This window comes from Pleurodeles waltl, chromosome 4_2, assembly GCF_031143425.1.
Source record: "Pleurodeles waltl isolate 20211129_DDA chromosome 4_2, aPleWal1.hap1.20221129, whole genome shotgun sequence".
Taxonomy (NCBI): Eukaryota; Metazoa; Chordata; class Amphibia; order Caudata; family Salamandridae; genus Pleurodeles; species Pleurodeles waltl.
In genome coordinates this window covers 63050071-63077828 of record NC_090443.1, presented here as the reverse complement: position 1 = coordinate 63077828, position 27758 = coordinate 63050071, and the positions used below count along the sequence as shown (strand labels likewise).

The following is a 27758-nucleotide window of genomic DNA, read 5'->3' as shown; positions in this document are numbered from 1 at the left end:
ATTAGAAAAAAAACTTTTGGAAAGCATTGTTCATCTTGAGAGTATCAGCGCCAGAATATCAAGCTAAACAATATTGGCCATTGGCCCTGGAAAGAATAGACCGATCTTTGCACTGCTAATTTCTTTATTCTCAGTTTTGTCTAAGAATGCTGCTGTCACCTCCTTGCTCCAATCTGATGGCTTTCTGGGTCCCCCAAACAAAGTTAATGACTTTCAAACAGAAAGAAGTCAGTCTATCTAGGAAGCGACTGCTTACATAATTCTGCTTTAATTTCAGGAGAATCAAGAATCATGAACAGCTGTCTGAGGATTCTCATACATTAAGACCTGTCCAGACAGTATCACAAACGTCCTTTATTTCAAGGATACACAATCAGAATATGAAGGTGCAATGGGTGGCCTGAGTGAAAATATATGACTGAGCTGAAAATCCTCATGGGCATTAGTTAAAGATGGGCAAGCGGGTGCCATGGTTCTTCAGTGGGAGAGGCCCTGTGGCCTCCCACCCACGACATCCTGAAGATTTTGCACCTATTCAGAGCATTTATGCTGATAGAGGTCCCTTTTTCAGAGGATTACTGGGTACCTTATTTACGTAGATGAAGTAAGACAGGCAACACTGCTTCCTCTTAATTACAAGCTTTGAGAAGCCGAAAAAGTTTGTTTTTTTAAACATAAGTGCTGTTTGGGAGAGACAGGAAATGGAGGCAAGTGGGAAGGTGTGAATGCTTATTGTGGATAAGGGGAGCTGCTTCTAAAGTGTGATTGAAGCAATGTACATTTGTATAACATCCTTGTCCCTTTTCTCTGCAGTTTGATTTCACGTCCTGCCAAGGAGTCCTCTTTGTGTTGGTCATGGTGCTTTTCTTCAGCGGGATCCTACTTGCGGTCATAATCCCTTTCCAATACGTAAGCATCAACTCGTACTGCGGTCTCTATAACCTACAGTGTCACTAAACCGTAAATATAATACCTATCCTAACACCCCCCCAGCACCTGTGGAACTCAGTATAAAACTTGGGGTTGGCGGCAAGCTCCGCTCTGTTGGGGGACTTAACAGAGTTTTTGGCACTACAAGCTCTACTTGGAGCACGGAGTTTGACCAAAGACTCCGCTAGCCCCACCAGCAGAGTGGAGCTCACCGCATGTGCACTGCAGACCAGTTATGGGCCACCCACCGCAATCACAGACTAACTTTACTTGCACTGTGTGGCCCATAGCTAGGCTGCAGTGTGCAGTATCGTCCCAACGGCAATGGAGCTGGAGCTGACACAAGCAGCTCAGGATCCAGGAGGATTCAAGGCCTTCCTCCGCCAGCAGCTTGTGCTGGGAGCAGGGGGCAGAGGGAGGGAGAGCGCCAGGTCGCTGGCAGCGAGGACCCAGATGAGTCCTCGCGTTTTAATTTTTTTATTCATGCACACTGGTGCACAAGAGTCCTGAAACGGCCCTGGCCTGAATTGAGGCCAGGGCCATTGGCAGTGAAAGCTGCCTTTTCAGGCCTCTTGTGCACCGACCTGCCCTGTGTGCAGTGCACAGGGGGAAGGCTGGTGCACAAGAGGCCTGAAACAGCAGCTTTTATGACCAGTGGTCTTCTCCTGAATGCACCCGATCTCAGAAGCACTAAGCAGGGTTGGGCCTGGCTAACGAAGCCCAAACCTGCTTAGCGTTTCCGAGGTTGGGCGCATTCAGGACAGGGTACCACTCCGCGGAATTCCATAAAGTTATAAATCAACTCCATGGAATTCCGCAGAGTGGAACTCCGCGGGCTCCATCCAGGCCTATGTAAAACTCACTGGTCCAGATCTATTAAGGTTTCACACAATGCAATGCAGCATCCAAATTTGCTGCACTGTGTAATTGCAAGAAGGCAAAAGCGCAGCATATCTGCAAAGATTGGCCTGATGCTGCTGTGATCCCCTTGTCTGGTGAACAAACAGGCGGTCTTGTGTGCTGCACAGCACAGAACAGTGTGCTTTGTCTTACATAAGATTTGTAATGGAGGCATAATCTTCCAGTACAAAGTCACGTCCAAAAACAATAACAGAAGTGCCTGTTGCCTTCAATCTGTGTTGTGCATTTCTGCACGCATGCAACATGTCATTTTCTGGGTAAATTCAAAGCATTTCTCCTTCTTTGTGCCTACTTCGAGATGAGGTTAGTTTTTGATGCAAAGTCCGGTCACTATCTCTCATTTGATCTGGCTTTACTTCAAAACCTATGGGTCCTTGCGCTGATTCACTCCCCATGATGTTCCCTTGGCACAAAGCAGTGCAAAGCATGTCTGGTGCTGTGAAAATCAAACCTTTCCAGCCTTAAATGCCTTTTGCACTGAAAAGTAAATCATTGCTGCTGCTTTGGACCACTGTGTGCCACACCACCTCTAACGGAAAGAAATGGTAAGTCTGGGCTGAGGTCTCACACCTAACACCCATTACAACACTCAATCAATCAATCAATATTGGTAAAGCGCAACTACTCACCCGTGAGAGTTTCAAGGCACTGGGCGGAGGGGCCTCATCTGAAGAGCCACATCTTGAGGTTCTTTCTGACGATGGTGAGCAACTGGCTTTGTCTGAGGTGTAGGGGGAGGTTGTTCCAGCTCTTTGCTGCGGTGTAGGTGAAGGATCGTCCTCCAGCAGTGGTTTTGCGGATGCAAGGGATGGTGGCCAGGGTCCTCTAGGTGGAGCAGAGGGATCTGGCGGGGGTGTGGAAGGAGATGCGGTGGTTCAGGTAGGTTAGTCCTGTATTGTGTATGGCCTTGTATGTGTGGGTGAGAAGCTTGAAGGTGATTAGTTTCTCGATGAGTAGCCAGTGGAGGGTCTTCAGGTGTTGGGAGATGTGTTCTCAGCGAGGGAGGTCCAGAATGAGTCTGGCGGTGGCATTCTGGATGAGTTGTAGTTTTTTGATGTTTCTTGTTAAGGTGCCGGTGTAGAGAGCGTTGCCATAGTTGAGCTTGCTAGTGACTAAGGCATGGGTGACTGTCCTGTGACAGTCTGAGGGATCCATCTGACGATATTTCAAAGTTTGGGTGTGTGTGACAGGAGGAGGAGGCAACAGAGTTTACCTGGTGGGTCATGAATAGGTAGGAGTTGAGGATGATTCCTAAGTTGCGTGCGTGCTCAGTCGGTGCGGGGGAGAGTTGAGGGAAGTAGGCCACCAGAAGGCAAGCTGAGGTGGCGTTTCTGAAGATGGTGAGCTCAGTCTTGTTGAAGTTGAGCTTGAAGCAGCTTTCTCTCATCCAGGTGGTGATGGCTTCCATTCTTGAGTGTAAGTTCCTCTTGGCCATGTCCTGGTCTTCTGTGAGGGAAATGATGAGTTGTGTGTCATCGGTATATGACATGATGTTCATACCGTGGCCTCGACAATGGCAGCACTATTTCTCCAAACAGCAACCCGTTATAAACTTCGTCACAGTACCAGTGCTAGTTGGTTGTCTCTGTTGTCTTGGCTGGGGTGCTCCTGAATTGATGAGCCTCTCTCTTCTGTGAAAAATGTGGGTACTTTAAAAGCCTTAACACTATTATCATTCCTCTAATTCTGATTGTTACATTCATGTCTTTGGTGTCCCAGCACTGAAGGCATACGCAGTGTGCTTATAAATGATAAGTGATTAAAATAATGTGACTTTGGGGGTGCCTATCAACTGATGAAGGTAACTGGTGTCATGGTGGGGAGGAATGAAAGTTTACCCAGAAACACTTTAGTTATGGACATTGTTTCTTCTCTTTGTTTTAGGTTCCCTGGCTTCACGCTATTTATGCTGTGCTTGGAGCAATCGTGTTCACAATGGTAAGACCAGTCATCTCATCAACATAAAAGTACCATTCAGATGAGTAGATCTGAGTCCAAGCATAATTGTTTATTTAAAAAACACACATGCCAATTGATGACAGCAGTATCTTACCATAAAAAAAATACGTCCTGCAGCAAACCAAGAGTTTTTCTATGCGTATGGGCCACTAGAGGTGGTACTCAGATCAAGAATGCATGCACTGCAAGGGTTCTGTGCCAAACCTTTAACTTAATCAGGTGTAAACCCTCTTCTAAATTATGTGATAGTTACAAGCATCTGAAGATTCAAAGAAAACTGGATGCACTGACTCCACGTCCTGTGTATATTTTTATAGGCCATTGTGGCCTAGGCTTTAGGTTAATTGCTAAAAGCGAGAAATAAATCAACAAGTCATTGCATTCAGGTATCAGCTTTCTTCTCTAGTTGTAGCATCTGTCAAACACAAGGGCCGTAGTGCATACAGGTTGTCCAGATGGGTCAAAGGATTCCACGTTTGTAAGGGATGACTTTTCATGGAGACCTCATACTAGCATGATCCCTCAACATTTAGGGGATAACCGAATATAAAACCCATATAAAACGTGTATATTACAGGGGCAATAACATATGGGAAATATTTCCGAATTGCCTGTAAAATACGGATTTCCTCATCCTAATGAAAGATCCCCATCCACTCTGCAGAAGTTTAACATTGTCAGGGATACTATGATTATGTGGCATGGGATCCCAATGGTGTGGCAAGCTTATTTAGATTGCACAACAAAAAATGCAAATTATGCAACACATTCTTTGGAAGTATTATTTTTCACCATTTGAACAAGAAACATGAACCCATGATGTCTGCAAATGTTGCAAATCATGTAGCAAACAATGTGGCAAATTATGTGGTGGCCAAAGTTAAAGAAGAATTTTCGATTTACTGCGAGCCACAGTTTAATGGATCTATACGCAATATCAACAGGGTCGTAGCACGCTTAACCTTCTTTTAGTGTTTTAAGTTAATGCAGACCCATTCAGGTACAAAAAAACTTTAGCACTGTTTAACAAATCTGCATCAAACGTTGCTGGCATTTACCAGGCTACTCCCAATCCAGCTGTTTAAAGTTTTGTGCATATCCAATGACAAGGAGAAGTTAAATAGGATAGAAATTGTGGCACTGTCGCATGGATCTGTACAACACTTGACAGACATTTACCTTGTTTAGTCTACTCTTAGTTTTTTTCAATTTCAGGCCCATTAAGTAAGGGGATATTTCAAGAGGGATGAAAGAAGTATGCAACTGTTAATTAATTTAGCACGGTTTGATGAATCCATACAAATGTTGGTCAGGCATTTAGCGGGTCTAGCTTACTATCTGCTATGTCTAATTTTGAGAAGATCTGTTGGGGGAGGTAAAGATAAACAGGAAGGCAACTACCTAACTTTGGAGCTATCCAATTAATCTGCATGAAATTTGGCAGTTAGCAACAACGCCTGACCGAAAGCTGTGCACAGCACAAAATGGGTACATGCAGGCAGTGTGCTCTGGGGGTTGGGCAGTCATGGTGGGTTGGGCACAGGGCCTGGCTCTGCAGCTAACACTCATGGCATGCAGTCAAAGGCCGTAAATTGCATGAGAGCTATGCCGGGTTGGGTATAAGCCTGGCAGGAAGCCCTGCTGCCCACAGCCAAATATTGTGTGCAGCAGGGGTTCGAAAATCAAGTGATTCATTAAAAACATTGGCTAGATTTTAGAAAAGTGGCGCTGCACCCAGTGCAGCACCACTTTTCTTGGGCCCCTTAGCACTCCCTAACGCTACCCTATCTAAGACACGGCTCACCATGGCAGTAGTTAGGGAACTAGTGTCAAAATGTTTTACCCTAGTTCGATGCTTTGCAGGATTAGCATCAGAATTTTTTTTACCTGCAAAGCCCACTGAGGCTCATTGTAAACAATTGTGTGCCTCTTTTTAATGCTTGCTCTGAGCAGGCCTTAGAAGTGCCAAAAACAATCGACACCAAGAAATCTCTTAGATTTCTTTGCACCATTTTTTCAGTCCCCTTAATGGGGAAACACCTCCCTTTGCACAATTTATGCCTGGCACATGCATGATGTAGCTTAAAGGGCAACAAAGTGGTGCAATGCATGCATTGTGCCACTTTGTAAATCATCTGTGGTGTTTTTGGCCATCTAACGCCACATTACCGTAGAGACCATTAGGCTAATGTGTTGTTAGATGGCACAAGGGGCTCTTAAATCTGCCCCATTATGACAAAGGCTACCTAGATAGTCAAACATGATGAGTTGTTGGAAGACTAATAAATACCATGTTCACTAATGGAAGCGGGCAGGCGTCTCTTTTCTGAAGAAAATAGTGGGTGGTAATGTAGTTAACGAGGACAGGTGAACCTCCTATTGGCTAAGCACTGTTCCTATCAGAGACTTTCCAAAAGAAAAAAATTGTCCACCTCATCTCCTTCCTGAAAGAGCTGCAGTGTGATCCATTAAGCAGGGGCCGAGAAAAACTGGAGGCCCCAAAACACTTTTTCTCCCCATGCATATTCCATAGGAAAAATTAAACAACAATACAGGGCAAACAACTGAACAGAATGACAGCAAGTTTGGCAGAAGGCCAGATTTTTACTCAGATAGTGTACATTTTGTGATGTGGTTTTAATTCTGATTAGCCCTTTTACAGAAATTAAGGTTCGAAATTTATAGATATCTGTAGGCAAGCCCACTGGAATCCTATGGGGCCAAGCAATCTGATTGGGGGCCCAAACATGAAGAAAAATGTTGTGACCACCATAACAGGACTAGAAAAATATTTAGAAAAACATATAGAAAGGGGCAGGTTAGGTATGCTTTGACTCCTTAGCCCTTGTTGGGGTGGGGTCCTAGAGGGACACCTCAAGGGCCAAACAGAAATAATGTTTTCTGCTGTCACGGTCCTCCTGGAGTCCCAGAGTACCCAGCATGGCCCTTGTGGTCCAGTTGGACTAACAATCCCTTAAAAAAAGGAAAGAAAATGTCAGCGCCAATCGATTACCAACCTCCCCTAGCTGCTGCACATGGCCGAAGATGATGCGTGATGATTGGCAAGGGATTGGCTGCAAACGTAATAAGCTATTACTTTACATTTAAAAAGGAATTCACTGAAAAAGCAAAGGATAACATTTAGTGAGGAATGTAGGAAGATTTTAACCTCGGTTAGAAAAACCTTAGGAATTCCCTGAAAAGGCACTACAGTTTAAAAACAAAAAAGCAAGGAAATTCACCAGTTATATGTAACTGGCCTAAGTAGAACGTGCACTGCTTTGATTCACTGCTTATGGCTTCACCTATTATATCACTGTTCACATCTGAAATCTATGGCTGTGCAAGTTTTAATAAAACCACTGAATGCTGAAGCTATTCCTCAGAATTAGGTTTCATATAGTAGATATGCGTATGTGTCCTAAAGCGTTGATATCAACTTTTTATATATTTTCTAAAAACCTAGTAGTTAATACGGTTCATATAATCTTTGGTGCACCAGATTTCTCAGTACTATATACGTTTGCATGATAATTACGCATGTATGTATTTTTATAGCCAAGGGCAATGGAGCACTACAGTGCTATCAGGCAAAATTAGGAGCCATAATCCTTTTCAAAGTGGAGAACATGAGAGCATTGTAGTCAGTGAAGTGAAACGGACATGCTAAGTGTCAGCATTAAAGGACATGAACTATGTAACCCTTCATACTTAGATGCATTGCAACACCTATTGCATGGTACTCTCAATTTTATCAATACATCCGTAGATTCTTCAGGAGTATTTATATGTTTTTGAGCCCCACCGTGCCATGCTCCAATATTTTAGCTGCAATGCCAAATGGGCTCTTCTGATCATTGATGGATGGTCTGTACAAGAAGGTGAAATGTAGTTTCATCTGAAAACACTGTTGATGTTGGTGAATTAAAAATCGCTATCCGGAAAACTCCCAATTTCTGAGAATTCGATGCAATCGCCATAATGTTTAGGAGAATCATTCTAAGTAAATGAGTGGCACCATTTCTGAAATCCAATCCTGAAAAGGCACTTTGCGAAACACTGTCAAGGCCAGCTTTAATAAACGAGTCACCTAGAATGGTATGCAAGTGAATTCCTGATCTGTGCAAGTTAATCATTAAACACCTTTAAAGGCCTGACTCCGACATCAAAAACTATGAGTTAACTTTTCATCACAAACCAGAAAAATCTCCTATGTGCTGTACTGCATGCACAGATATGTCATAAACCCACATCCTGATGCCCCGCTTAGAGGAGCTTCTCAGTTTGAGCATAAGTAATACAATGTTCTCTCTTTATGAAACTTTATGTAATATTTGAAACTTCATTTAGGTGCCTGGGCACTTATACTTTAGGGAAAGCTGGGAAAACTGCAAGTTTCATCATAGCTTGGAACCATCTGTATTGCCTTTATTTCTCTCGAAGAAGATTAAACCTAGAACAATTTCTTCAGAGAAACCATACATTTTGTTTTCATTAAGGGAAAGTTACAATCTTGTCACACTGTCGGAAACACTTACTGATCTTCCAAGTTGTCGTCCAACACCTGTGGGCCCACAGCGAGTTAGCTGCTGCCCCCAACAAGGTGCTACGAGCTGGGAAGCCGGAGAGGTTCACAAACAGTGCTCAGGTTTGTTGCAGAACGATGCCTCCCTTGTCCTGCTGCTAAATAGTCATGCCTCTGTAGTTCACCGCTGATCAAGCCCAAGCCCCTGCCTACTCAGTGCTGCGGCCTTTGTGAAGCTTGACTGATTAAAAATCCAAGCCATCGGCCGGCATCTCTAAGTAAAGGAGTAGGCATTGGCTTTTTCTTTTGTCCCATATTCCCGACCATATGATTTTTTTGAGAACATTTACTGATTTATGGCTTCGGATCTGATATTTGAAACGTCTTTGCCCAAATTGAACGTTTTATTTAGTTGAATGCCATGTATCTTGAAGCCCAGTTTTGATCTAAAATAGTGATATAAAATAGTGCAGTAATTAAAAACGTATGCAAACATTTGTAAGGGCAAAGCAATTTCGTGTTCTGCCAATTAGATTATTTAAAAAAACATTTTAGTTCGTGATGGGATGCTCTGTTGAGGTATGAAAACCCGTATACAGATGGAGTTGGAAATTGTTTGGTTTTTTTTGGGGGGGTGGGGGGAGGGAGATACTTCGGGCAATAAAATGTTATGAATGAAGGAAAGATAGCGATATGAATCTACATAGGTATAAAGAAAAGGCAAGCTGTACTTATTACTCTAAGACAGAGTTGATTTTTTCATCTGACTGAAAGTTTCAGGTAGGTATTTAGGGATTTCTGATTTTTGCAGTTCATGTTTTTGGCCACAGAGGCCCTCATCATGAGTCCGGCAGAGCAGAGGTATGGTTTAGAAATCTGCTTTGCTGATCATACGTGTGCCGTGTCCCAGCGCCCAGTTTTCCTAGGTGTTGGAACACCAGACCTGTTTTTACTATGTGGTAATCCAGCCCGGTAAAATCATTTGACACTTTGGCTTTAGCAGCTGAGCCTCGTTTCCCTTTTTTGTCTGGCAGAAGAGCATCCATTAATTCTTCTTCCCAGACCTTACGTTCCCCATTCCTTCTCTATTCCATAGAATTTGAAATTCTGTATGGTTTTATGACTTGTAAATCGAATTCCACATGGTAATTCCCAAGTCTGTGGGGTGCAATTCATATTTGCATAATATTGGTGTGGTATTACATTTTGCATGCAGATTCATCACCTTGCTAGTACCATGCTTCCATTAATTAGACTCAGATAGTTAAAGTATATAGTAAATGTTGTATTAACCGTATCACAAGATTGCCAGTTGGATAAACCTTGTTTTCCCAATAGCGTCAGAATTGTCCCTTCGAATACAAAGGCATGCACAGGGTGCAAGCCTGGATGAGGTTTTAGGTATAACGCAACTAGGGCTTCTCTAACAGCGTTTATCCAGGGAAGGTGGTGAAACCTTTTAGAGGTTGCACATGCTACGCATACTTGACATGTTAGACATACAAACACTAACATGGAAATCATCCTTGGAAGTAGGTGACCCTTTTAAAAGTGGCACATGCCACACACTACATTTTAGACAGTTAAACACACAGACTCTCCATGTTAGGCACACACAGACAGAGGACATGTTAGGCAGAGCATCCAAAATATATCCAACTCAGTGCTGCTTCCAATAGCACTTGTCACAAAGGCATGCCAGGCACAAAAGATCCTGCGTTTGGTGCCTCGATGGACTAATCCATTTGCTTCAGGTTTCTGTGCCTGACCCATGGTCACAGGTTCAAATTCTGGTATGTCCCCTCAGCCTTTCATCCTTCTGAGGTTAACTAAATAGACCATTAAGCTGGGTACCCGTTTTGGTCTGTTGTTATCAATAGCGTCAAAAAGCTTCTTTGGAGCTGGCTATTATACTCTACCAATACACCTTGAGCAAATATCTTCAATTTGCATTACCAGAGAGAAGGATATATCTATTAAGGGTTGTGTGGTGCTGTTCTCACAGGCTTTAATATTTGTAAGTAAATTGACCTATTGCTTTGCACAATGCAGCAGCCTGCACAAAACCTTACCAACTAACCCTGTTATATTTTCTATAATCTCTGGGTGAAGGGAATGTTACAGCATAAGAGATGCATTAGCAACTAGAAAATGCTGCGTGGCAGTGCTATCAGACACAAGAGGGTACATTTAACAAGACGATGCACCAGTAAAAAGTGACGTAAACAGATGGAAAATCATGGTAAATATTTACTTTCCAGTGCAAAACCTTTGTTTGTACTGGAAAGTTGCTTTAAAAGTAAAGCAAACAGACATTTCCCCTAACTTTGGATCTGTGCTGTACTGGCACCATATAACCAGTGCTAGAAAAGTTTTAAAGTAGCTTAAGCGTAATACTTCGTACAAGAAGATTACCCTTTGCTCACACCTTCGCACTATGTTGCACACCCACAGCTCATTGAACCCTTTGAAATTATGAGACACTGGGGCATATTTATACTCTGCACCAAATTAGCGTCATTTTTTTAACTCTAATTTGGTGCAAAAATAACTCCATATTTATACTTTGAAGCTAGACCTGTCTAGCGCCAAATTTATGGAGTTAAATTCATTTTTTGGAAGTGAAAAGTTTCTAGGGCCCACATGTGGCTCATTGATGACATTTGCCACAGAGAGTAGCTTCCCGTTTATGAAACAGCAGCAGTACAAATACTTGCTTCGATAGGAGTAACACATAAGAAACTGTTCGGGAGAGCTGCAGGGGGCGTTCGTGGCACAGGAGTAAGCCTATACTCCACCTTCTAGACCAGATAGGTTATTGCAGTGGTTCTTATCCTTTTGACTCCTGTGGACCCTCACTGAATCATTATTGGAATCCAGGGATTCCCAATGAGTCAATACTGGAAGCTGGTGATCCTGCATTTTGGATTATTTGATCTGCAAAACAATACACAAAAAATGTGAAAACAAGCATTTCATCAAACAAATACACAAATGATGAAATATTTCATTTAATCCACAATAGTAAGCTGGGGTATTTTCTAAATTATAAGGAGGGAACTCATATTCATACTATACCTTGTTTCAAGCACTTGCACTGCTTCCACAAATCAATATGAGAATACTAACTTAATTTTGCAATTTTTCATTTTGATTTTTTATTTATATACACTGTAAATAACTGTTAATAATACTTAATTTTCTAAGAAGTCACAGACCCCTCTTTCCCCCCAAGTCTGCTTTGCGGACCTCCAGGAGTCCTTGTACTACAGGTTAAGAACCACAGGGTTATAGGATCCCAAGCTCATCCAATCTGAAAGATCAGTCATGTGGAGGCAACATGCTTAGTGAGTCAGGTCCAAAGAGTGTTTGAATGCAAATGCTGATTCAATGGAAAGGTCTTTTAGGTGGGTGAAAATTGCACCAACAGCAGTAGGTGCCAGATACGCTGAGTAGCCTGTTAAATGGACCTCCTTCAGGGAGGTGCCAGCAAATATCACATTACATAAAGCACAAGAAACCTTTGCATTGGCTCTGTTGAAGGTTATACAATTCCTACTTCTTTTGGGCTAGTGAGAGGAAGCCGACCACCAGTTGACTAGACTCTGACAATCTGACGATTCTTTCATTTATATTCACGGTGAAACGTAACTGGCTTGCGCACTAGAAGTTTAACTCGTACCAGCGAAAACCAAGGTGTGGCACCTCAAGGAAGGTATGCAAGTTAACAGCTGAGAGCAGGAACTAAACAACTGCTAAACAATCAATTAAAGGCTATACAAACAGCTAGCTGTCTCTGTGGGAATGATGGCGCCTGACTCGGAGTAATGGCAGATTTGCAAGGGGTGTTTTAGGAATAAGTTATAAATGGGATTACTGGGTGAAGAATGATTATGGGTTTTATCTGCTTTAATGGGTCACTGTTCCTGGTGTCAGCTCCTTCGGTTATCAGATGTTCTTCAGCCAGCCAGTGTTGCTCTTTCTTTATGCATGGACTCACTCAGAGGGGTCTGCTATCATTGAGACCTATTCACAAAGATAAATATACATATCTGCAGTAACTAATGTTATATTTTCTAACTGTAGATTTACACCTAGGTATAGACTTGTCTGCACCCATTGAAATAAGGGATGTGAGCATCCCCTCTCCTGTGCCAATTTAGATTCATTTTTCCCTACCCTTGCTATGCCACTGTCGTGCAACGCTTTAAGTGGGCCCAGTTCTTCTGTTTCTCAAAACCAATGACAATTAAAAATCAACATTGAAATGGATCCCTATTGGGCCCTATTTTAATTAGGCCCAAGTGTACAACTCCGTTCGGCCAGCGGAGTTTGTGGAATTTGGGCACTGCATGCTACACGGAGTACTGGGGAGTTTCTGAATTCCACACTCCACAGTTCATTCACGCTCGTGAGATTGGGTCATGGTGCTCTCTCGCGGGCGCAATGACACTCCTGGGCCACTAACGAGCTTGTGCGGGACTTCCTGTTTGCTCGCACTGCTTCCGGCCTTTGGCGACCACAACAGTGCCACTCGTGAGTGCAAACTTATTTCTGGAGTAGATTTTCTACTCTCAAAAAGAGATTTCTAACTAGATTTTTTTCTCCAATGAACCCTGCAATTTGTTTAACAGATGGAGAAGCATTTTTTGTTTTTCAAACAGGAAGGAAGTGCGTCAGAGACTCCAACTTCGTATTTCTGCCCAGCAGGCTCCTCCCAGTACTTTGTCCATCTCCTGGTTACTTTTCTGTTGGATTTCGAGGTGGAAGGATCACTCTCTTTGTCTCCTGGATATACCTTTGGATTTAAGGACTTTGTTTTTGTTGAATCACACAAGTAAGTTCAAAAACTATTGTAGAAGGGTGTTTGTTTGCTTGGGCATGCATCAGTATTTCTTTGTACTTTAATTAGATTTGTAAATGTTATAGTGGTGGGTGTCCTGGAGTTTCAGTATAGGCCTAGTTATTATTTATTATGCATTTCATCGATTTCTCACCTTTTATAAAGGAAAATTGTTGCACCGCTCAGTACCTTTTTACATGTTGGTAACATTTGCAATATTATTTTAGTATGTGGCCTAGATTTCCAAAGGGCCATCCAGCCAGTAGGAGCCAGCACTAGTAGTCATCAGTGTATGAAATAGATGTTTCAGTGGTATATGTTGGTAAAACTTTATTTAGGGCAGGGATGGTAGTGGAGTTATTAAAGATGTTGGCTATTGTTTGCATTTCATGATTTTTTCATAAAGTGTATATGTTGTGGGGTGATATTTGATGGTATAGAAGGATATGTGTTGTTGTGAACTTTTTATAGCTCAGTTTATTTTCTAATGTTTTGCATCGCTGAATTGATGTTGGTCACTTTTCTTCAGTTTTACCACCACCATGTTCTTTATTCTCCATACCTCCTTGTTTGCAATTGTTGTTTGACCATGTGGCTGGCGGCCATTATGTCCATCTAGCCGTTGTCCCTTTGTCATACATACAAACATAATTAATTATTGGTCATTTTTTATGCTTCTATTTCTATTTTTTATCATTTTCATTTTTTATTTCTTTTTTACCTTTTTTAATTCTTATTTTTTGTTTTTTAATTTATTTTTATTGTATTTTTTATATTTTTTTATTTTTATTTTTTATGTTTTTTACCATTTTATTTTATTTTAAATTTTAAATTTGTATTTAGTTTTTTTATTTTAATTTGTATATTATAGTTTTTTTAAAATTGTATAACTTTTTATTTTCATTTTAACTTTTTATTTAATTCTACATTTTGCCTTGATCCATCCATCTACATCCATCCATTCCTCCATCCATCCACCCACAAAAGAAACACAGCTGCACTACAGCATTTGGTTTCTTAAGGTATAATTCCATTTTCTCCATGACACCCTCGCTGCAGAGCACTGCAGACAAACCAACAGCATAATTCATTTTGTTAATGATTATTCCATTTCCCCGTACCACCTTGCCGCCATAGGTTGTTTAAAGGATTATTCCATTTACCCATGCACCTCTCTCTGACTACCCCAGGTGTCTCCTTTAAAACAAATGGAAATAAAACAAAGAGCTAGATCTGCCTGTTGTGCTGTCTGCTTTGAAATGTAATTTTTTATGGTGTAGTGGTGTGGTTTGCTTTTACAATGTTTGATTAAATTGCTATTTATTACATAAATAACCAACCACACTAAGATTGCATTTGTCGGTACTATTTCAACCTGCAACAATTCTACATTTCACTAACTACATGTTTTTCTTGCTTGGTTGTTTTTATGTGCACAAGAGAAGATACCCCGCATCACCCACAGTATTGCCAAAGAGAAGGCCTTACAATTAATTCGGTCCACCAAACTCTTTCACTTTTGCATCTTAGTGCCACTGCCAACCTAGAGCTTAGGATGACCCCAAAGAAAGTTGCTCCCAAAAAAGTGGCCAGTGAGAAGAAGAAGTAGCTTTCCACCTGTGGTGTGCCAACTGCAACCTTTATTTGGGAGACATGTGCCTGCCACACTGGCCTCCGGGGAGGAACCTGGGAGTAGCACTCCCGCATCAACAGCACCACCATAGCCTAAGCCCAAGACCATGTCTGTGAGTGAGGCAGCCACTGCAATCATGGCGACGCTGATGAGCAGTGATGTTGAATTGGATTTGTCCCTTTCACAAAGTAGTACCCAATCATTTCAGGAAACAGAGCAAAGTGGGCAGAAGCTGCAGCCAGATCTTCCTGAAGTTGGAGCAGACCAAGAGGTTGAGCTTCCTGCCAAGCAAGAACCTCTTGATTTAGAATTATTGGCTCCCAGATCACCAGCAAGAAAAAGGAAAGGTACTACTCCACCATCTTCTCCAAGCACTGCGTCTGATGACGATGATAAGGACATGGAGTGGACGCCAGCAGAGTCTGGGAGACGCCAAGAGAAGGAGGGGAAAAGAAAATATCCAGAAAGCCTTAGAATCATGGAAGGAGATGATGCTGAGGAGGATGATGCCCAGCCAGTCATTGTGGAAGCTAGCACAGAGTGTCCAACATTACTATCCAATCTGCTCCAAGGGATGTGACACAGGCAGCACCACCAGCTCCCATACTTGTAAGGCCCCAGCAGAGACCTGCACGAACCCGTACCTCAGTAGGAGTATGCACTGCAGAGAGGCAATCGACACACCCACCTACCTCCAGCTCTTTATCAGGCATTGGCAGTGACCCAATAGGAAAGTACTCCTCCCCAGTTTGGGATTTTTTATGATCAGCAGACAGGAGGAGAACATTGCCATATGTTCCATTTCCCACACAAGTGTTCATTGAGGGAAGCCTAGTTCACTTTATGGTTCTGGAGGCCAGATGACCCATTTGAGAAAACATCATGCAATCCGGTGGGAGGAGCACCTTAAAAAACTGCTGAATATGGTCAGCGTAGAGAAGGTGAAGAGACTCGAGAAACATAAGCTACAACTGGTCAAATCACAGTGGAAGGTGAGGAAAAATAGGGTGACATCCTCACACAAAGCAGACCTGCGCCCAAATCACCTGCCTCAGCGACCTCACAATGGCAAAGGATGATTCAGATTCAGATGGAGACACCACAGCATACGGTGACTGCACCACCTACATCTCAAAAGTTACTTGTGTCAGTTGTCCCACAAAAGAAGGAATTCCAGGATGCAATTACAGGCATGTTTAGGCAGGAGAGGTCCTACGATCACAATGAGAAGTTGGAAAAAATAATAGTGCTGGATCTCCTCCCTTTTCCTTTTGTGGAAGAAGTGGGATTCTTAGAGTTTGTGGCAGCCCTCTGCCCGAAATGGAAGGTTCCAACTCAGACCTACTTTGCCACGCTGTTACAGTGCTGCATCATGATGTGCTGCAATTGGTTGGACAAGCTCTGCAGCAAAGTGTTGTCCACGCTATTCACCTGATGACAGACATGCAGACAAATTGTCAGGTAACTGTTTACATGTGCATCACTGCACACTGGATCTCTTTTGTGGGGGTGAAGCAAAAGCTATCTACAGGTCTTTGCCCTGAAGAAATTTTTGAGAGCATTTGGCGGCATGCAACAGTAGCCATGTTCGCCATGGAGAAATCACACACAGCTGCAAACATCCTGGACAAATTTAACAGCAAGGTGTCTGACTGGCTGCAACCCAGGGGTCTTCAAATTGGATTTATTGCCACAGACAATGGCAGTAACAGAGTGAAGACCATTGCAGAAGGTGGCTATTTGAGGGTCCTGTGTTTGGAGCACTGCATCAACCTGGTTGTGCAAGACATTCTTAAAAAAGAAGACATAGACAAGAGTATACTGACCACCTACAGATGCAACTGCACTCATTTAAGCCATTCTTATAAAGCCCGAAAACAGTTGTGGATTATTCAGCATGGTAAAAGAGTACCAGTCAAAGCCCTGACACAGAAGGTGCCAACTTGTTGGAACTCAATCTAATATATGTTGCAACATCTGTTTGAGAAGTACAAACAGATCAATGGCTATGTCATTCAAAGAGGAGCTGATGCAATAGGGAAAGTTATGACAATGGATGCGGACAAATGGGGCCTAGTCAAATGCCTCATACAAATGCTGCTCCCTTTTGAGGTTTTCATGCGGGAAGTTAGCAAGGAGGACAGTACAATGAGCCAAGCTATCCCGTTATTGCGTCTGTGGAGTTGGACTTATGTGCAGTGAAGAAGCCCCAACATACATTTCAGGACATTGGAAACAATGTCTGCATCCCTCACATGCTATTGCATATCCTATTTTTTTTACATCACCTAGCAGGGCTGCCCAAGGAGATAATTGATTAAAGGACTGCCAGTGCCAATGCCAAATTCCAATGTGTTGATACCATCAAAGAGGAGATATTTTGTTCAAGCACCATGCTTGGATTGGAACAGGTACTGCACCAATTATTGATGAAATATTGAGTGACTGTGAATTTGTGCGTGATGATTGATGTATGTGGTGTCTGACAGCGAGGGAGGGAGTTCAACATATTTGTACACTTGTTTCCAATGATTTGCAATGTTTGGGGCTGATGGGGAATTATTGTATCCTGAAAACCATTGGCCTTTCATACTTAGTGAAATTTACCTGCAGGGACTACTCCTTTTTGTCTGGTTCTCCAGAACAGAACAGACACTTTAGTTACCAAGCACAAATCTAAACACAATACTCCAGTTCTGTTTCTCTATTTATTTTTCAACAGCGGTGCACTTCACAGGTCTACCTTGCTCAGTTTGGGACTGGGACAAATCTGGAGGAGGAGGATGGAAGGGCTCAGTGTGGGACTACCTCTACAGCTAGAAGGAGAAAGCTATCATCTTCAAAGAGAACCCATCATGATGGCAAAGACTCTGAGGATTAGTACTCACTCAGCCTTGTGAACTGGAGAGAGGTACACTGATTTGGAAATGTTGCTGAGTATGTGCTTGCAGCATTGCTGGCTCAAACGTGAAACTCCTCTTGTGTTTTTGCTCTGCCTCTGAGTCTTCTTGGTACACTCCTGACTCCTCATGAAGCTTACCTAGCTTCCTTTTGTCCTTTTCCTTAACTCTATAAAACAGCAACTATTTTTTTCAATATGCAGGCATTGTCCTAGTCCTCTCCTGCGCAAATAGATCTTGGGAAAAGCTCAAGACTTCAACTAACCTACTGGACAGTTTCAGATAGGTACCCAAGAGTGACAGACATTCCAAAAAGAATGGAAATGCATCACCCAATTTGGCAACACAGTATCATTTTCCTTTTAACAATCATAATGTTTAGAACTGGGTGGATTAAATTCAGTTTTCCATATTTCAAAACTAAAATACATAACATTTAGGATATACCATCTGGGGTCTCTCTGGGGAAGAAGGACTATTTGCAATGCATTTAACTCAACTTTGTCATATTTATCGCTGTGTTTCCTTCCACAACAGATTGATGATGGTGTGCTGCTCAACACCCAATCAAATATTATTGTGGTTTCTTTTGTGTAGTATTTGTCTTTGTCACACCTTTCCCCAAAACACCCTTTCCCATCCATTCATCAAGCCCCTAACCGTCTTCCCCTGGGCTGTGTAATTTATGGAGGTGTGACCTAATTGTACACCATAATTGAATCACACACTTGCTGGGGCAGATGTGGTGAAAGCAACACCAACTCACTGCATGACCTTCTATTACCAGAGCAATATTCCATACCAGCCCCATCAACATCATCATGCATGCTTTGTGTGTGTGTTCCATAAACACTTATCTTGGTCCAAGCACTGTTGAGTCTGAGCCTACTTCTCCTGACTCGATGACTGCATTTCCTATGATTAGTTTTATAGCTCCTCACCATAAGTAAGAGAAGAAATATGGATTGAAGTGAACTTGTTTAGTTAATAATTAACTCCAACTAAAGAAGACCTTGTCTGTGTTTACTACGTTTTTGTAGGCAAAATAGGCAAGGGCAATCATACCCTAGTGGTCAATATATAGCTACAGAGGGCAATAGAGCAAGGGTATAAGTAAATAACATACACTTTTTTGTCAGGCTACACTAAAATGGAGCAGTGCAAAATAAAAGTCTAAAACACCAAAATAAAGATTTGAGGTGCAAATGAAGTAAATAAAAATCCCCTTTAATTATTTATAAATAGAAAACACTTCCTTTCCACCCACAACAGTCCCACCCCTCTCCCCGAACAAATAACCCCGTCCCCAAAAAGTCGAACCAAAAGTCCAAAGTCTATCCCAAATCCCTCCCCCCTCTCTCCACCCACAAGTCCCTCCCACCAAAACAAAAAAAGGGCTTAAAAGAGGGCACTGTCAATATGGGTCTGGAGCTGGTCCAGGCTCTGCTCAGTGCTGGTGAGCCAGCTCTCCATGTGGTCCATCTGCTGTAGGATGCAGTTGAGCAATGCCTTTTGGTGCCGGAGAGTGCATCAGAAGGTGCATTCAGGGGCCCTGACTGCTTGTGGCGGTGCAGGCAATGTACTGGCTGGGAGGCTGGGGGCTGGCGTGATGCTCTGCTGTGTCCTGGGTCCGAGGCAGCTGTTTCGGCCTCTTACTCCTTCAGGATCACCAGCCGACTATAAACGGCCTGGATGTTCCCCAGCCTCTGATGCCACAGATGGACCGCTATCTTCTGCCTGGTTGGTGGTGGTCGTCTAGCAGGAATAGGTATATTGAGAAAAAGAAGAATAAAAAGGACAAATTATAAACAATGCTATGAACAAACACTTCTTCAAATGATAGGTAGTGGGTGGCACAGTAACACTACATTGCTGGTCCCCTAGGGACTTTGGAATTTGTTGTGATTATGATTTGGAGAGTCACAGAGCTAATGTTATTAGTTTACCTACACATGACTCACATAGAAAGCGCTGACTGTCTGGTAGAAAAGGATTAAGTCAGAATAAAACCAGATTTAAAAAAATAGTGGTTTAATTTTTTTTTTTAAAGGCTTTTCTAGTAACTAAACTGACACATTTAGTGGAAGAATAAAAATGAATTACCTCTCATTTATGATGAGTACGGCATTCTGCACTATGGAGCACAAGTTGTTGTACCAAATAATTGGAGGCATGCTAGCCAGCGCTTTGAGTACTGTGCTACTGTCTCCAATGGCCCTGCTCTTTTCCCGCATGCCTTTCACTTAGTTTCTATCCTGACTCCAAAGAGGCAAATTAATAAATAAGATATGTCGCACATGTCATGTATAAAATGTGGATATATTTATCTTGTCTGAGGTAAGTAGATGATGGGGAAAAGGATGCACTGCACTATAGGGAAAATAATGGGTTATATAGATTGTATTTGTCACATTTGTCACAGAGTATCCCCTACACCAAACTTGAATTCAAATAGGGCACTTACTAGTCTCAGTTTACTCACTGGCCTTGCCAACCATCACAAATTCTTTCCAAAAAACTAATTCGCTGGGCAGCAAGGAAAGGAAATAAACTTGAGTTACTCTACTACAGAGTAAGGCAGAGGGATTAGGCAGGTAGGTACAGCTTTTGCTATAGAACAGTGATTCCTACCCTTTTGATGTCTGTGGACCCCCACTTTATCATTACTGGAACACGGGGACCCCCACTGAATCATTATTGGAATCAGTGGACCAGCCCCACTGGATCATTACAGAAAGCTGGGGACCTAGTCTGTTAATATTATTTAATTTTCTAAGTAGTTGCAGAACCCCTGAGGAGGCTTTGCGGACCCCCAGGGGCCCGTGGACCACAGGTTTAGAACCACTGCTATAGGAGAATAGAGGGACATCACAAATCATCAATTCATTGTGTGCCTACATTTTGGCCTATTCAGTCATAAACGTCTAAAGGGAAACGTCTGAACAGGCGTAAAATAAATCAGTCATGGGTGGTGAAATGCCATGGGCAAGAAGGGGGTTGATGACTGATGATGGGATACATATCTGCCTCATTTAACAAATACAGTGACTCAAGGGATTAGAACACAAATTAAAATAGCCCTACTTTTAACCATAGCTTTGATAACCATAAATGATAAACACACAAAAAGTAAGCAAAGAAGGTGAGAACTAAGCATGCCCATCTACAAAAGAGCTCCCTTCTTTATTCATCAAAGCAATTACCCAATCATCCTTTCATTCTTCCTACTATATTCACCCATGGCCACAATGATTTAAGCTCCATTCTTTCACCCAAATTTACAATCCTTTATCCATCCATTCAGTATCCACTATCCACCTTTTCTTTCAATCATCCTTCTACCCATTCATGCATCCTTTTTCATGCACCCACGCATCCTTTCCTTTCATTCTTTTGACCCATCCTTTCTTTTAACCTTCCGTTCTTTCACATTTCCATTAAGCCATAATTTTTAGCGTACATTATGTGTGCTTTTGCTGAGCTGCAGATAGAAGAGGCCATAAGTAACCCATCCACCGCTGTAGCTGTAATGCGGGGTGTTCAAGAATCTGATCACAACAACGCCCTTGTAGCTAGTGAGTAATAATAATTGTCAATCAGCAAGCAATGTGACTTACCATCCCCTTCCTTGCAGCCACATCTCCCCCTGCTCCATCTGCTCCTGCAGCAGTGGAATTTGAGCCGGCTTCGTTGGTCACACTGGCTTGTGTGGCTAGAAAAAAACTGTGTACAGTTTTCAGATGCAAGGTACACCTCCCCTTCTTAATTTTTTTAATCAAACAAATGCAACCGCAATACATTGTTATAGTTCGGTTAGCACTGACAAATCTTCTATCAAAAATATCACTCTGGGCATTTCGTTAGAAAAGCCATGTAGTCAAGCTAACCAAAAGCTTTGTGCATTAGAGAGCAGAGCTGTAGCCTATGATTAACAAAGAAGATCAATGAAGGGGTGGAATACAAAATGGTCAATGAAGGACAGAAAAAAGATAATGTGGGCATAACAGGAGTTAAACAAAACTTGAATACAGGAGTTGGAAAAAAGGAAGACAGTATAAAAAAGTAAGCAAGACAAAATTAAAAGTAGTATAAAAGTGGGGAGAGGTAAAATTTAGAGAATTATTAATAATATGAAATAATAACACTTACCAGGATGTGCAGAGCCACCAGTATCTGCGCTGGGGGTCGCGCCTCCCCAGCTCCTGCTGGACCCGCCGGTGTAGTGCCCCTCTTCTTGCTCTTAGGTGCTGATGTAAGAAAAAAATAAAATAAAAAATACATTAGTGGTACTGTTAACCTCTACAAAATGATTATGTAACAGGCAAAGGCAATAACATTATTCTTAAATCAGATTGCATATGGTACTAATATGGTCAACTATCCAAACTACATTTGGAACTAATACATTGCAATGAATGATCTTTCATTCTATTCTCATTTCTCAACCCCTTGATGGACCAACTCAGTCTCCCTTTTTTTATATGCATGCGTACTCGCATCACTGTGAAATTGCTTGGATCTGTAATAACTACATAAAATCACAGAGAACTCTAACCCACTGATGTCACTAATTCACTATGGAGACAGAACAACAGAGGAGACCGAGTTGCAATGGCTTCTTAAATAATCAGCCAAAGCAAGTGCCTACAAGTACGATGAAGTAGTGCCAAGCACCTACCTATCTCTAACTGGATCACATAATAAATAATATTCTTAACGTAAATTAAATGTAATTTACCTCAGAGATTCAGGGGTTTGGTAAATATTATATTTTTATTGTGTTTTGACCAGTGAGTCAACTGCTGGGTGATGCGGTGCACCTTGGTGATGGCACTGACACACTAGCGCACCCTAGCCCAGTGCAGCTGGTGCTCGCGCAGGGGTTAATCACTCCAAAGGCCCGCTGCCAGCTGGGAGGGGAGGTGGCAATGCACAGAAAAAAACAGTGCTGCTACCTCCTTCTCGCTAAAGATTGGCCGAGGCTGTACCTCTTGATGGCACCGCCACCCACAAGCTAAGTGGCCACTTCTCCCCTGCTCTGCCATGTTGTTAGGTGGGGTAGGGCGAAGAATTGAAGAAAAGAAACAGAAGGAGATGGAAAGAAGGATAAAATAAGGTAACAATGTACAAAAATACAAAAAGTTACAAAAAAAAAAAAAAAAAAAAAACATTAAACTAATCAGACACAAAAAGACACACTAATACAATAAATATAAAATAGGGGTATGTTAAGTACAAGGGTGGAGGATTGCTAAGATTGAAGTGGGAAAAACAAGATGGATGCTGCAGTGTGAACCGTGTGATGCTGTTCGCATGCGATTTTGAACGCAAGTACATACTTTGTGTTGCGTTTGACGTCAAAAGAAGCAGAGAACTCCACCAGCTAGCGGAGTTTTTTTCACACTTCACAGAGTTCCGCGTAGTGCATCTCCGCGCACTCCACCCAGGCTTAATATTTATGTCCTTAACTTTACTGGCAAGTGACAATGATCGTTTTGTGATCAATTTATGTAAAAAAAGAGAACAATACCAGTTTATATTTAACGTTTTACTTAATTTTGCATTTCTTAAGAGTGTTAACTATTTCCATTATGTTGTAGTTTTGAATTTTAATTGTGTAGCATATTACTCTTGTATATTACTCTTGCATACTTTGAATGGGTCAACTCCGGGTCTTTGTAATAGGCCATGGTTGAGAGTTCTGGAGTTGAGGAAAGCAGTGCGAGTTTCAGTGGATCAAAAACATTTGAGAATACATTGAGTATGAAGAGTGTACAGAGCGTGAAGAAGTATATGCGAGAGGGGGCAAAAATAGGATGCTGAAGAGGAAAGAGTTGAGGTGTAGGATATGCAGATAGAGGAGATGTGGAAAGAAAAAAAAATGTACATGTTGAACAGAGAGACACTCTGAAGATCACTACCCTTTTCACAGGACTCAGTAATGTTTTATTCAAAGCCTCAGCAAATGTCAGAGTTGAAACATTTTGCATAGTACTTATTTACAACAAAACCATTGTTTGTAGTCATTTATCTTAGACAACTAACAACCATTGACAATGCCAATAGTCCTGGCTGGTTTTACGTGCCTCAGTTGTTGTCTTATATATCTTGATGCAATAACAGAAAGCTCAAGAACCTAAATACTGGCCAGGTGACAGACCATGGGAACCACTGTAGTTTAGTTTACCTGTTTGAGCCACACCTTTAATTCCATAGGCACACCCCTTTTGGAGACCCCTCCCACACTTATTTCATTCCCATTGAAGGCCTGCTGACCCATCTGAAACATTTGCTGGACCCAGGTCCAAAACCTTTTGTGGCTTGTGCCATTCCTTATTCTTTGCCAATGAACATGAGTTCTGGAGTGCATACTTTACCTCTTTCAGCACACACTTGAGGCAGTTGTGATTGTTTAATTTCATTATTTGTGATTAGTGGGCAAGGTGTGGCTACCAATGCTGTAGAATTTGCAGTGTGGCCGGGGCCCAGAGTTCATTGCACAAGGATTACGCTATCTTGTTCATTTAGAATTGGGGGGGGGGGGTTCCTTTCCTTGTTGTTGTATCACTGTTCATGGGGACAGATATGGAGGTACTCACAGACCTGACCTCACTTTATCTTGACTCAGTGTGATTTAGTTAAATATCATCACAATACTTGAGTGAGGCACAGTTAAAACTACCTCTCAGAAGGCTGCGAAGTCTTCTGCTGTTTTTAAATGATTGCACAATAATAATGAGTGTTTTTTGTATCCAGCATTCCATTCTGCTCTAGTTGTTTCAGAGAGCTGTAAACAATAGGTGTGGTCATTGCCTAATTTAAAGGCACCAGTTTTTTAAAAAAAAGCAGGCTTAAGAAAAAAGGTTTTACTTGTCTTGGCATGAGTGTATAAATGCAACCAAAGCCAGATACGAAACAAGAACGGCAAAAAACTTGACTCCGCTGTTTACCAGAAGCTCGTATTTCAGTGTGTAAGTCAGTGCTTTGCTCTCCATGGAATGAAGAGTAGCTCTTCATGCTACTAAATAGTGCAGGAAATGTCGAAAAATTGTACCTTTCATTTTCCGTATTCACAGTCCTCTGAGATCACATGTCTCTATCTGCTGTAGGAAGAGCACATGGAAAAAAACTTTGGGGCACATTTCCAAAAAATTGGCATAGGGCAGCGCCGCAAATCTTTTTGCTGTGCTGCCTTGCGCGAATTTGAAACCGCAGTAATGCACTGTATTTACAAGACACAATTTGATGCCTAGCACCAACCCAGGCACCTTTGTGCCATGTTGCACTGGTGTCTGTGTTGTAGGCAGGATTGTTTTTTGTGCAGGAAGGGGCACCCATAGAAAGAGCAAGAAACGAGGAGAAATAAAAATATGTCTCCTTGTTACATTGTTGCAGTCCCAAGTTTACATGTCCATGTAAATCTGGGAATGCGTCAAAACCCATGGGTGTTGTGTGGGAAAAACCCACTGCATCGCCTATGGAATGTCCCCCTGATGCTGAGTAAGCCAACGCAGCAACTTGCGCTGTGTTGCCCTAAATCATATCTACAAGCCCATGAAAAGCCACGCAAAGTGGCTTTCCGTGGCCTCGTGGATATGGGTCTGCACTCTGTGCATGGAGCATAAAAAAAAGTGATACACCAGGGGCGAAAGGGACATGTAAATATGCCCTTGGGTTTTCTCCTGCGTGGAAATGATGGGCAATGTTGATGATACTCATTGATGCCCAGGGTCCAGGGCAAATTCACTCTTTCTTGTGATAATCCTGCTATGCCATTTCTTGAGCTTTGTGGGTGTTGACGTCTCACATCTTTCTCATTCTTTTCATTTTGTAGCAGTAAACATTTTCTTTTTGACAACTGCTCGCTTTTTCATGATCGAGATTTTTCTTTTAGTTGTTGCCACAGCATAATAGCTTTTGGTAGTCACGATTAAAGTCTTTCAAATTTTCGGAATGGCTACAGACAGCTTTAGCTAAATACTAAAAAACTAGTTATAACAGAAAATGAACATAAAGAGAAAAACACAGATAGGGGATTTGAGTCAATCCCATTCAGCCATTGCTTGGCTGTTGTGGCCCTCACATTTTTAACCCGCGCACAACATTTCAAGAGTGTTTATATTTTCAATATTACATTTCAAATAGTTGATTAACTAACAACATAGCCGCTCATTGGCAGTGTAAAAATGTAATTTTTTAATTGTTCACGTAGCTGCACACATCTGTGATTCAATGTACAACCTAAAGACGGTTTTTAAGAAACTTTTAGGGGGAACCGCAGTGTTTACAATTCTCTGGTATCCCAGTGCCAAGTAGGGTTTGTTTAAACTGGCCATGCATATGGGACTCCTAGGTTTAAGAGATTGCAAACTTTCCCAAATCAAAAATACCTTCGTACTCCATGGTACATTATGCACGGACTGAATGAAGGTGAGTTCCGCACTCCACGTATAAAATAACATGTTTCCTTTTAACGTGACAGAGCGGGGAATGTGGGATTTACAATCCTGGCAGACCCCAACATGTCCTGAAATAGTTCTGTTGAGACACATAGGATGGCATAGCAAGTTTTGTGTAGGATCAGTTGATGACAAGCTCCTTGGATTGAGATTATTGAAATGCAGTTCATCGGCCAAGATGGATCTTCTTTCACGTCCTTCAAGAACACATGCCCCGCAATGAGTTAACACGTGCAAACAACATTTCTGATCGCCTTTGCATGCATTAGTACGGTAAATATACACCTAGTGGTGTTCCCAGTGGCTGATCTTGTCCTACTGCTCTGCCCATTCTACTAAAAGTAAACTGCAGTCACAGTGGTGGCTGCTAAGTCTTAACACAATCGGCCAGATTCCTATTGCCACGTGTATTACTATTCCACTCCAATTCATTTACCTGGGGGAGACTTACTGCCAGACAGGAAACCTTTGTCTTCACCAGAGGCAAGGTCTACGGTTGACTCTGCCAGATATGGTGGAAAAACAGGCTTCCAGTTCCAGTGTTCCCAGTGTGGTTAACATGAAGCATCACTTTGGGATTGGTGGTCAGCGTTCAGGAAAAGATGCGCAGTTTCCCTGACATCCTGGGCCATACTGTGTAGCATTGATGGTATGTCCCCTCCTTTGAAATTCTTTCCTAATGATTACACTTTCCGTGGGAATTTCCTGATGGATGTTTCCTCAAAATGTTTCACCACTAAAGCAGTAAAGGACAAAGTGATAGAATGCATGCTTTAATTAATGTCAGCCACGGGCAGTTGTTTGGCCCACATTCCTTTCTGTTATTCACCGGCTATGCCACTCTAGGAGGAGATCAGCCATATGAATATCAGTTTTGATCCTATTTCAATTAGAACAGGCCAGCCCGAACTGCTAGGCCGGTTCCCCTACAGATAGGAACGCAAACAACTCCAGATCAGTGTTGGCCCAATTAGGCCTCATCTGTGAAGCAGAGCCAGCCCAAGTCCCACGTCGGGGATACCTTTTGCGCATAGGGCATCTAGTGCAACAAACAAAGTGATGGAAAGAATGCTTGAATTAATCTCACCAAATAGCAACCTCTCAAGCCCCTTTTCACAGCAGCATTTTTCATCCACTCTGCTGCTTTAAATAGAGACTAGCCATATGCAAATCAGACTTGGACTGCTACGGATGCCAGATCAGTTCCCCTCTAGACGGGAACACAACCAGCCCCAGACCTATGGGGTCTGAAATGTGGTCCCAACTGATTGCCAGTCCCTGAAATTAGTGCAAGCATTTCTGCCATCACTTGGTTGTGTGTCTCATTAGTCACCACTAAAGGGGCCCTTTCTATAATGATTGCAGTAGTTTGAGGGAGAAACACTCACTTCCCTGTTAACAACCCGATATATATATATATTGGAATGTCTATGCTGCAATGTCAGAGTTTGTAAGTCTGCCAACATGGCTGAAAGAAAAGCTGCCAACTGAAATAAAGAAGGGTGTCAGCATCATCATTGTCTTAAGCCTGCTGAGTTCTTCTAGACGTCCTCTTTTCATGGGATTTTTCTAAAGAGCCTATGACCCT

The 27758-nt window shown here is 42.2% G+C and overlaps 1 protein-coding gene across 1 annotated transcript in view; it reads left to right on the top strand.

Annotated features, from left to right (window-relative positions):
- Window positions 1-27758, top strand: part of FAIM2 (Fas apoptotic inhibitory molecule 2) — a 195866-nt gene that overhangs the window by 123829 nt on the left and 44279 nt on the right. The window contains exons 10-11 of the mRNA XM_069230667.1: window positions 814-909; window positions 3736-3789. Of these exons, the coding sequence (XP_069086768.1) occupies window positions 814-909; window positions 3736-3789 (150 nt within the window). The remainder of the gene's footprint in view (window positions 1-813; window positions 910-3735; window positions 3790-27758) is intronic.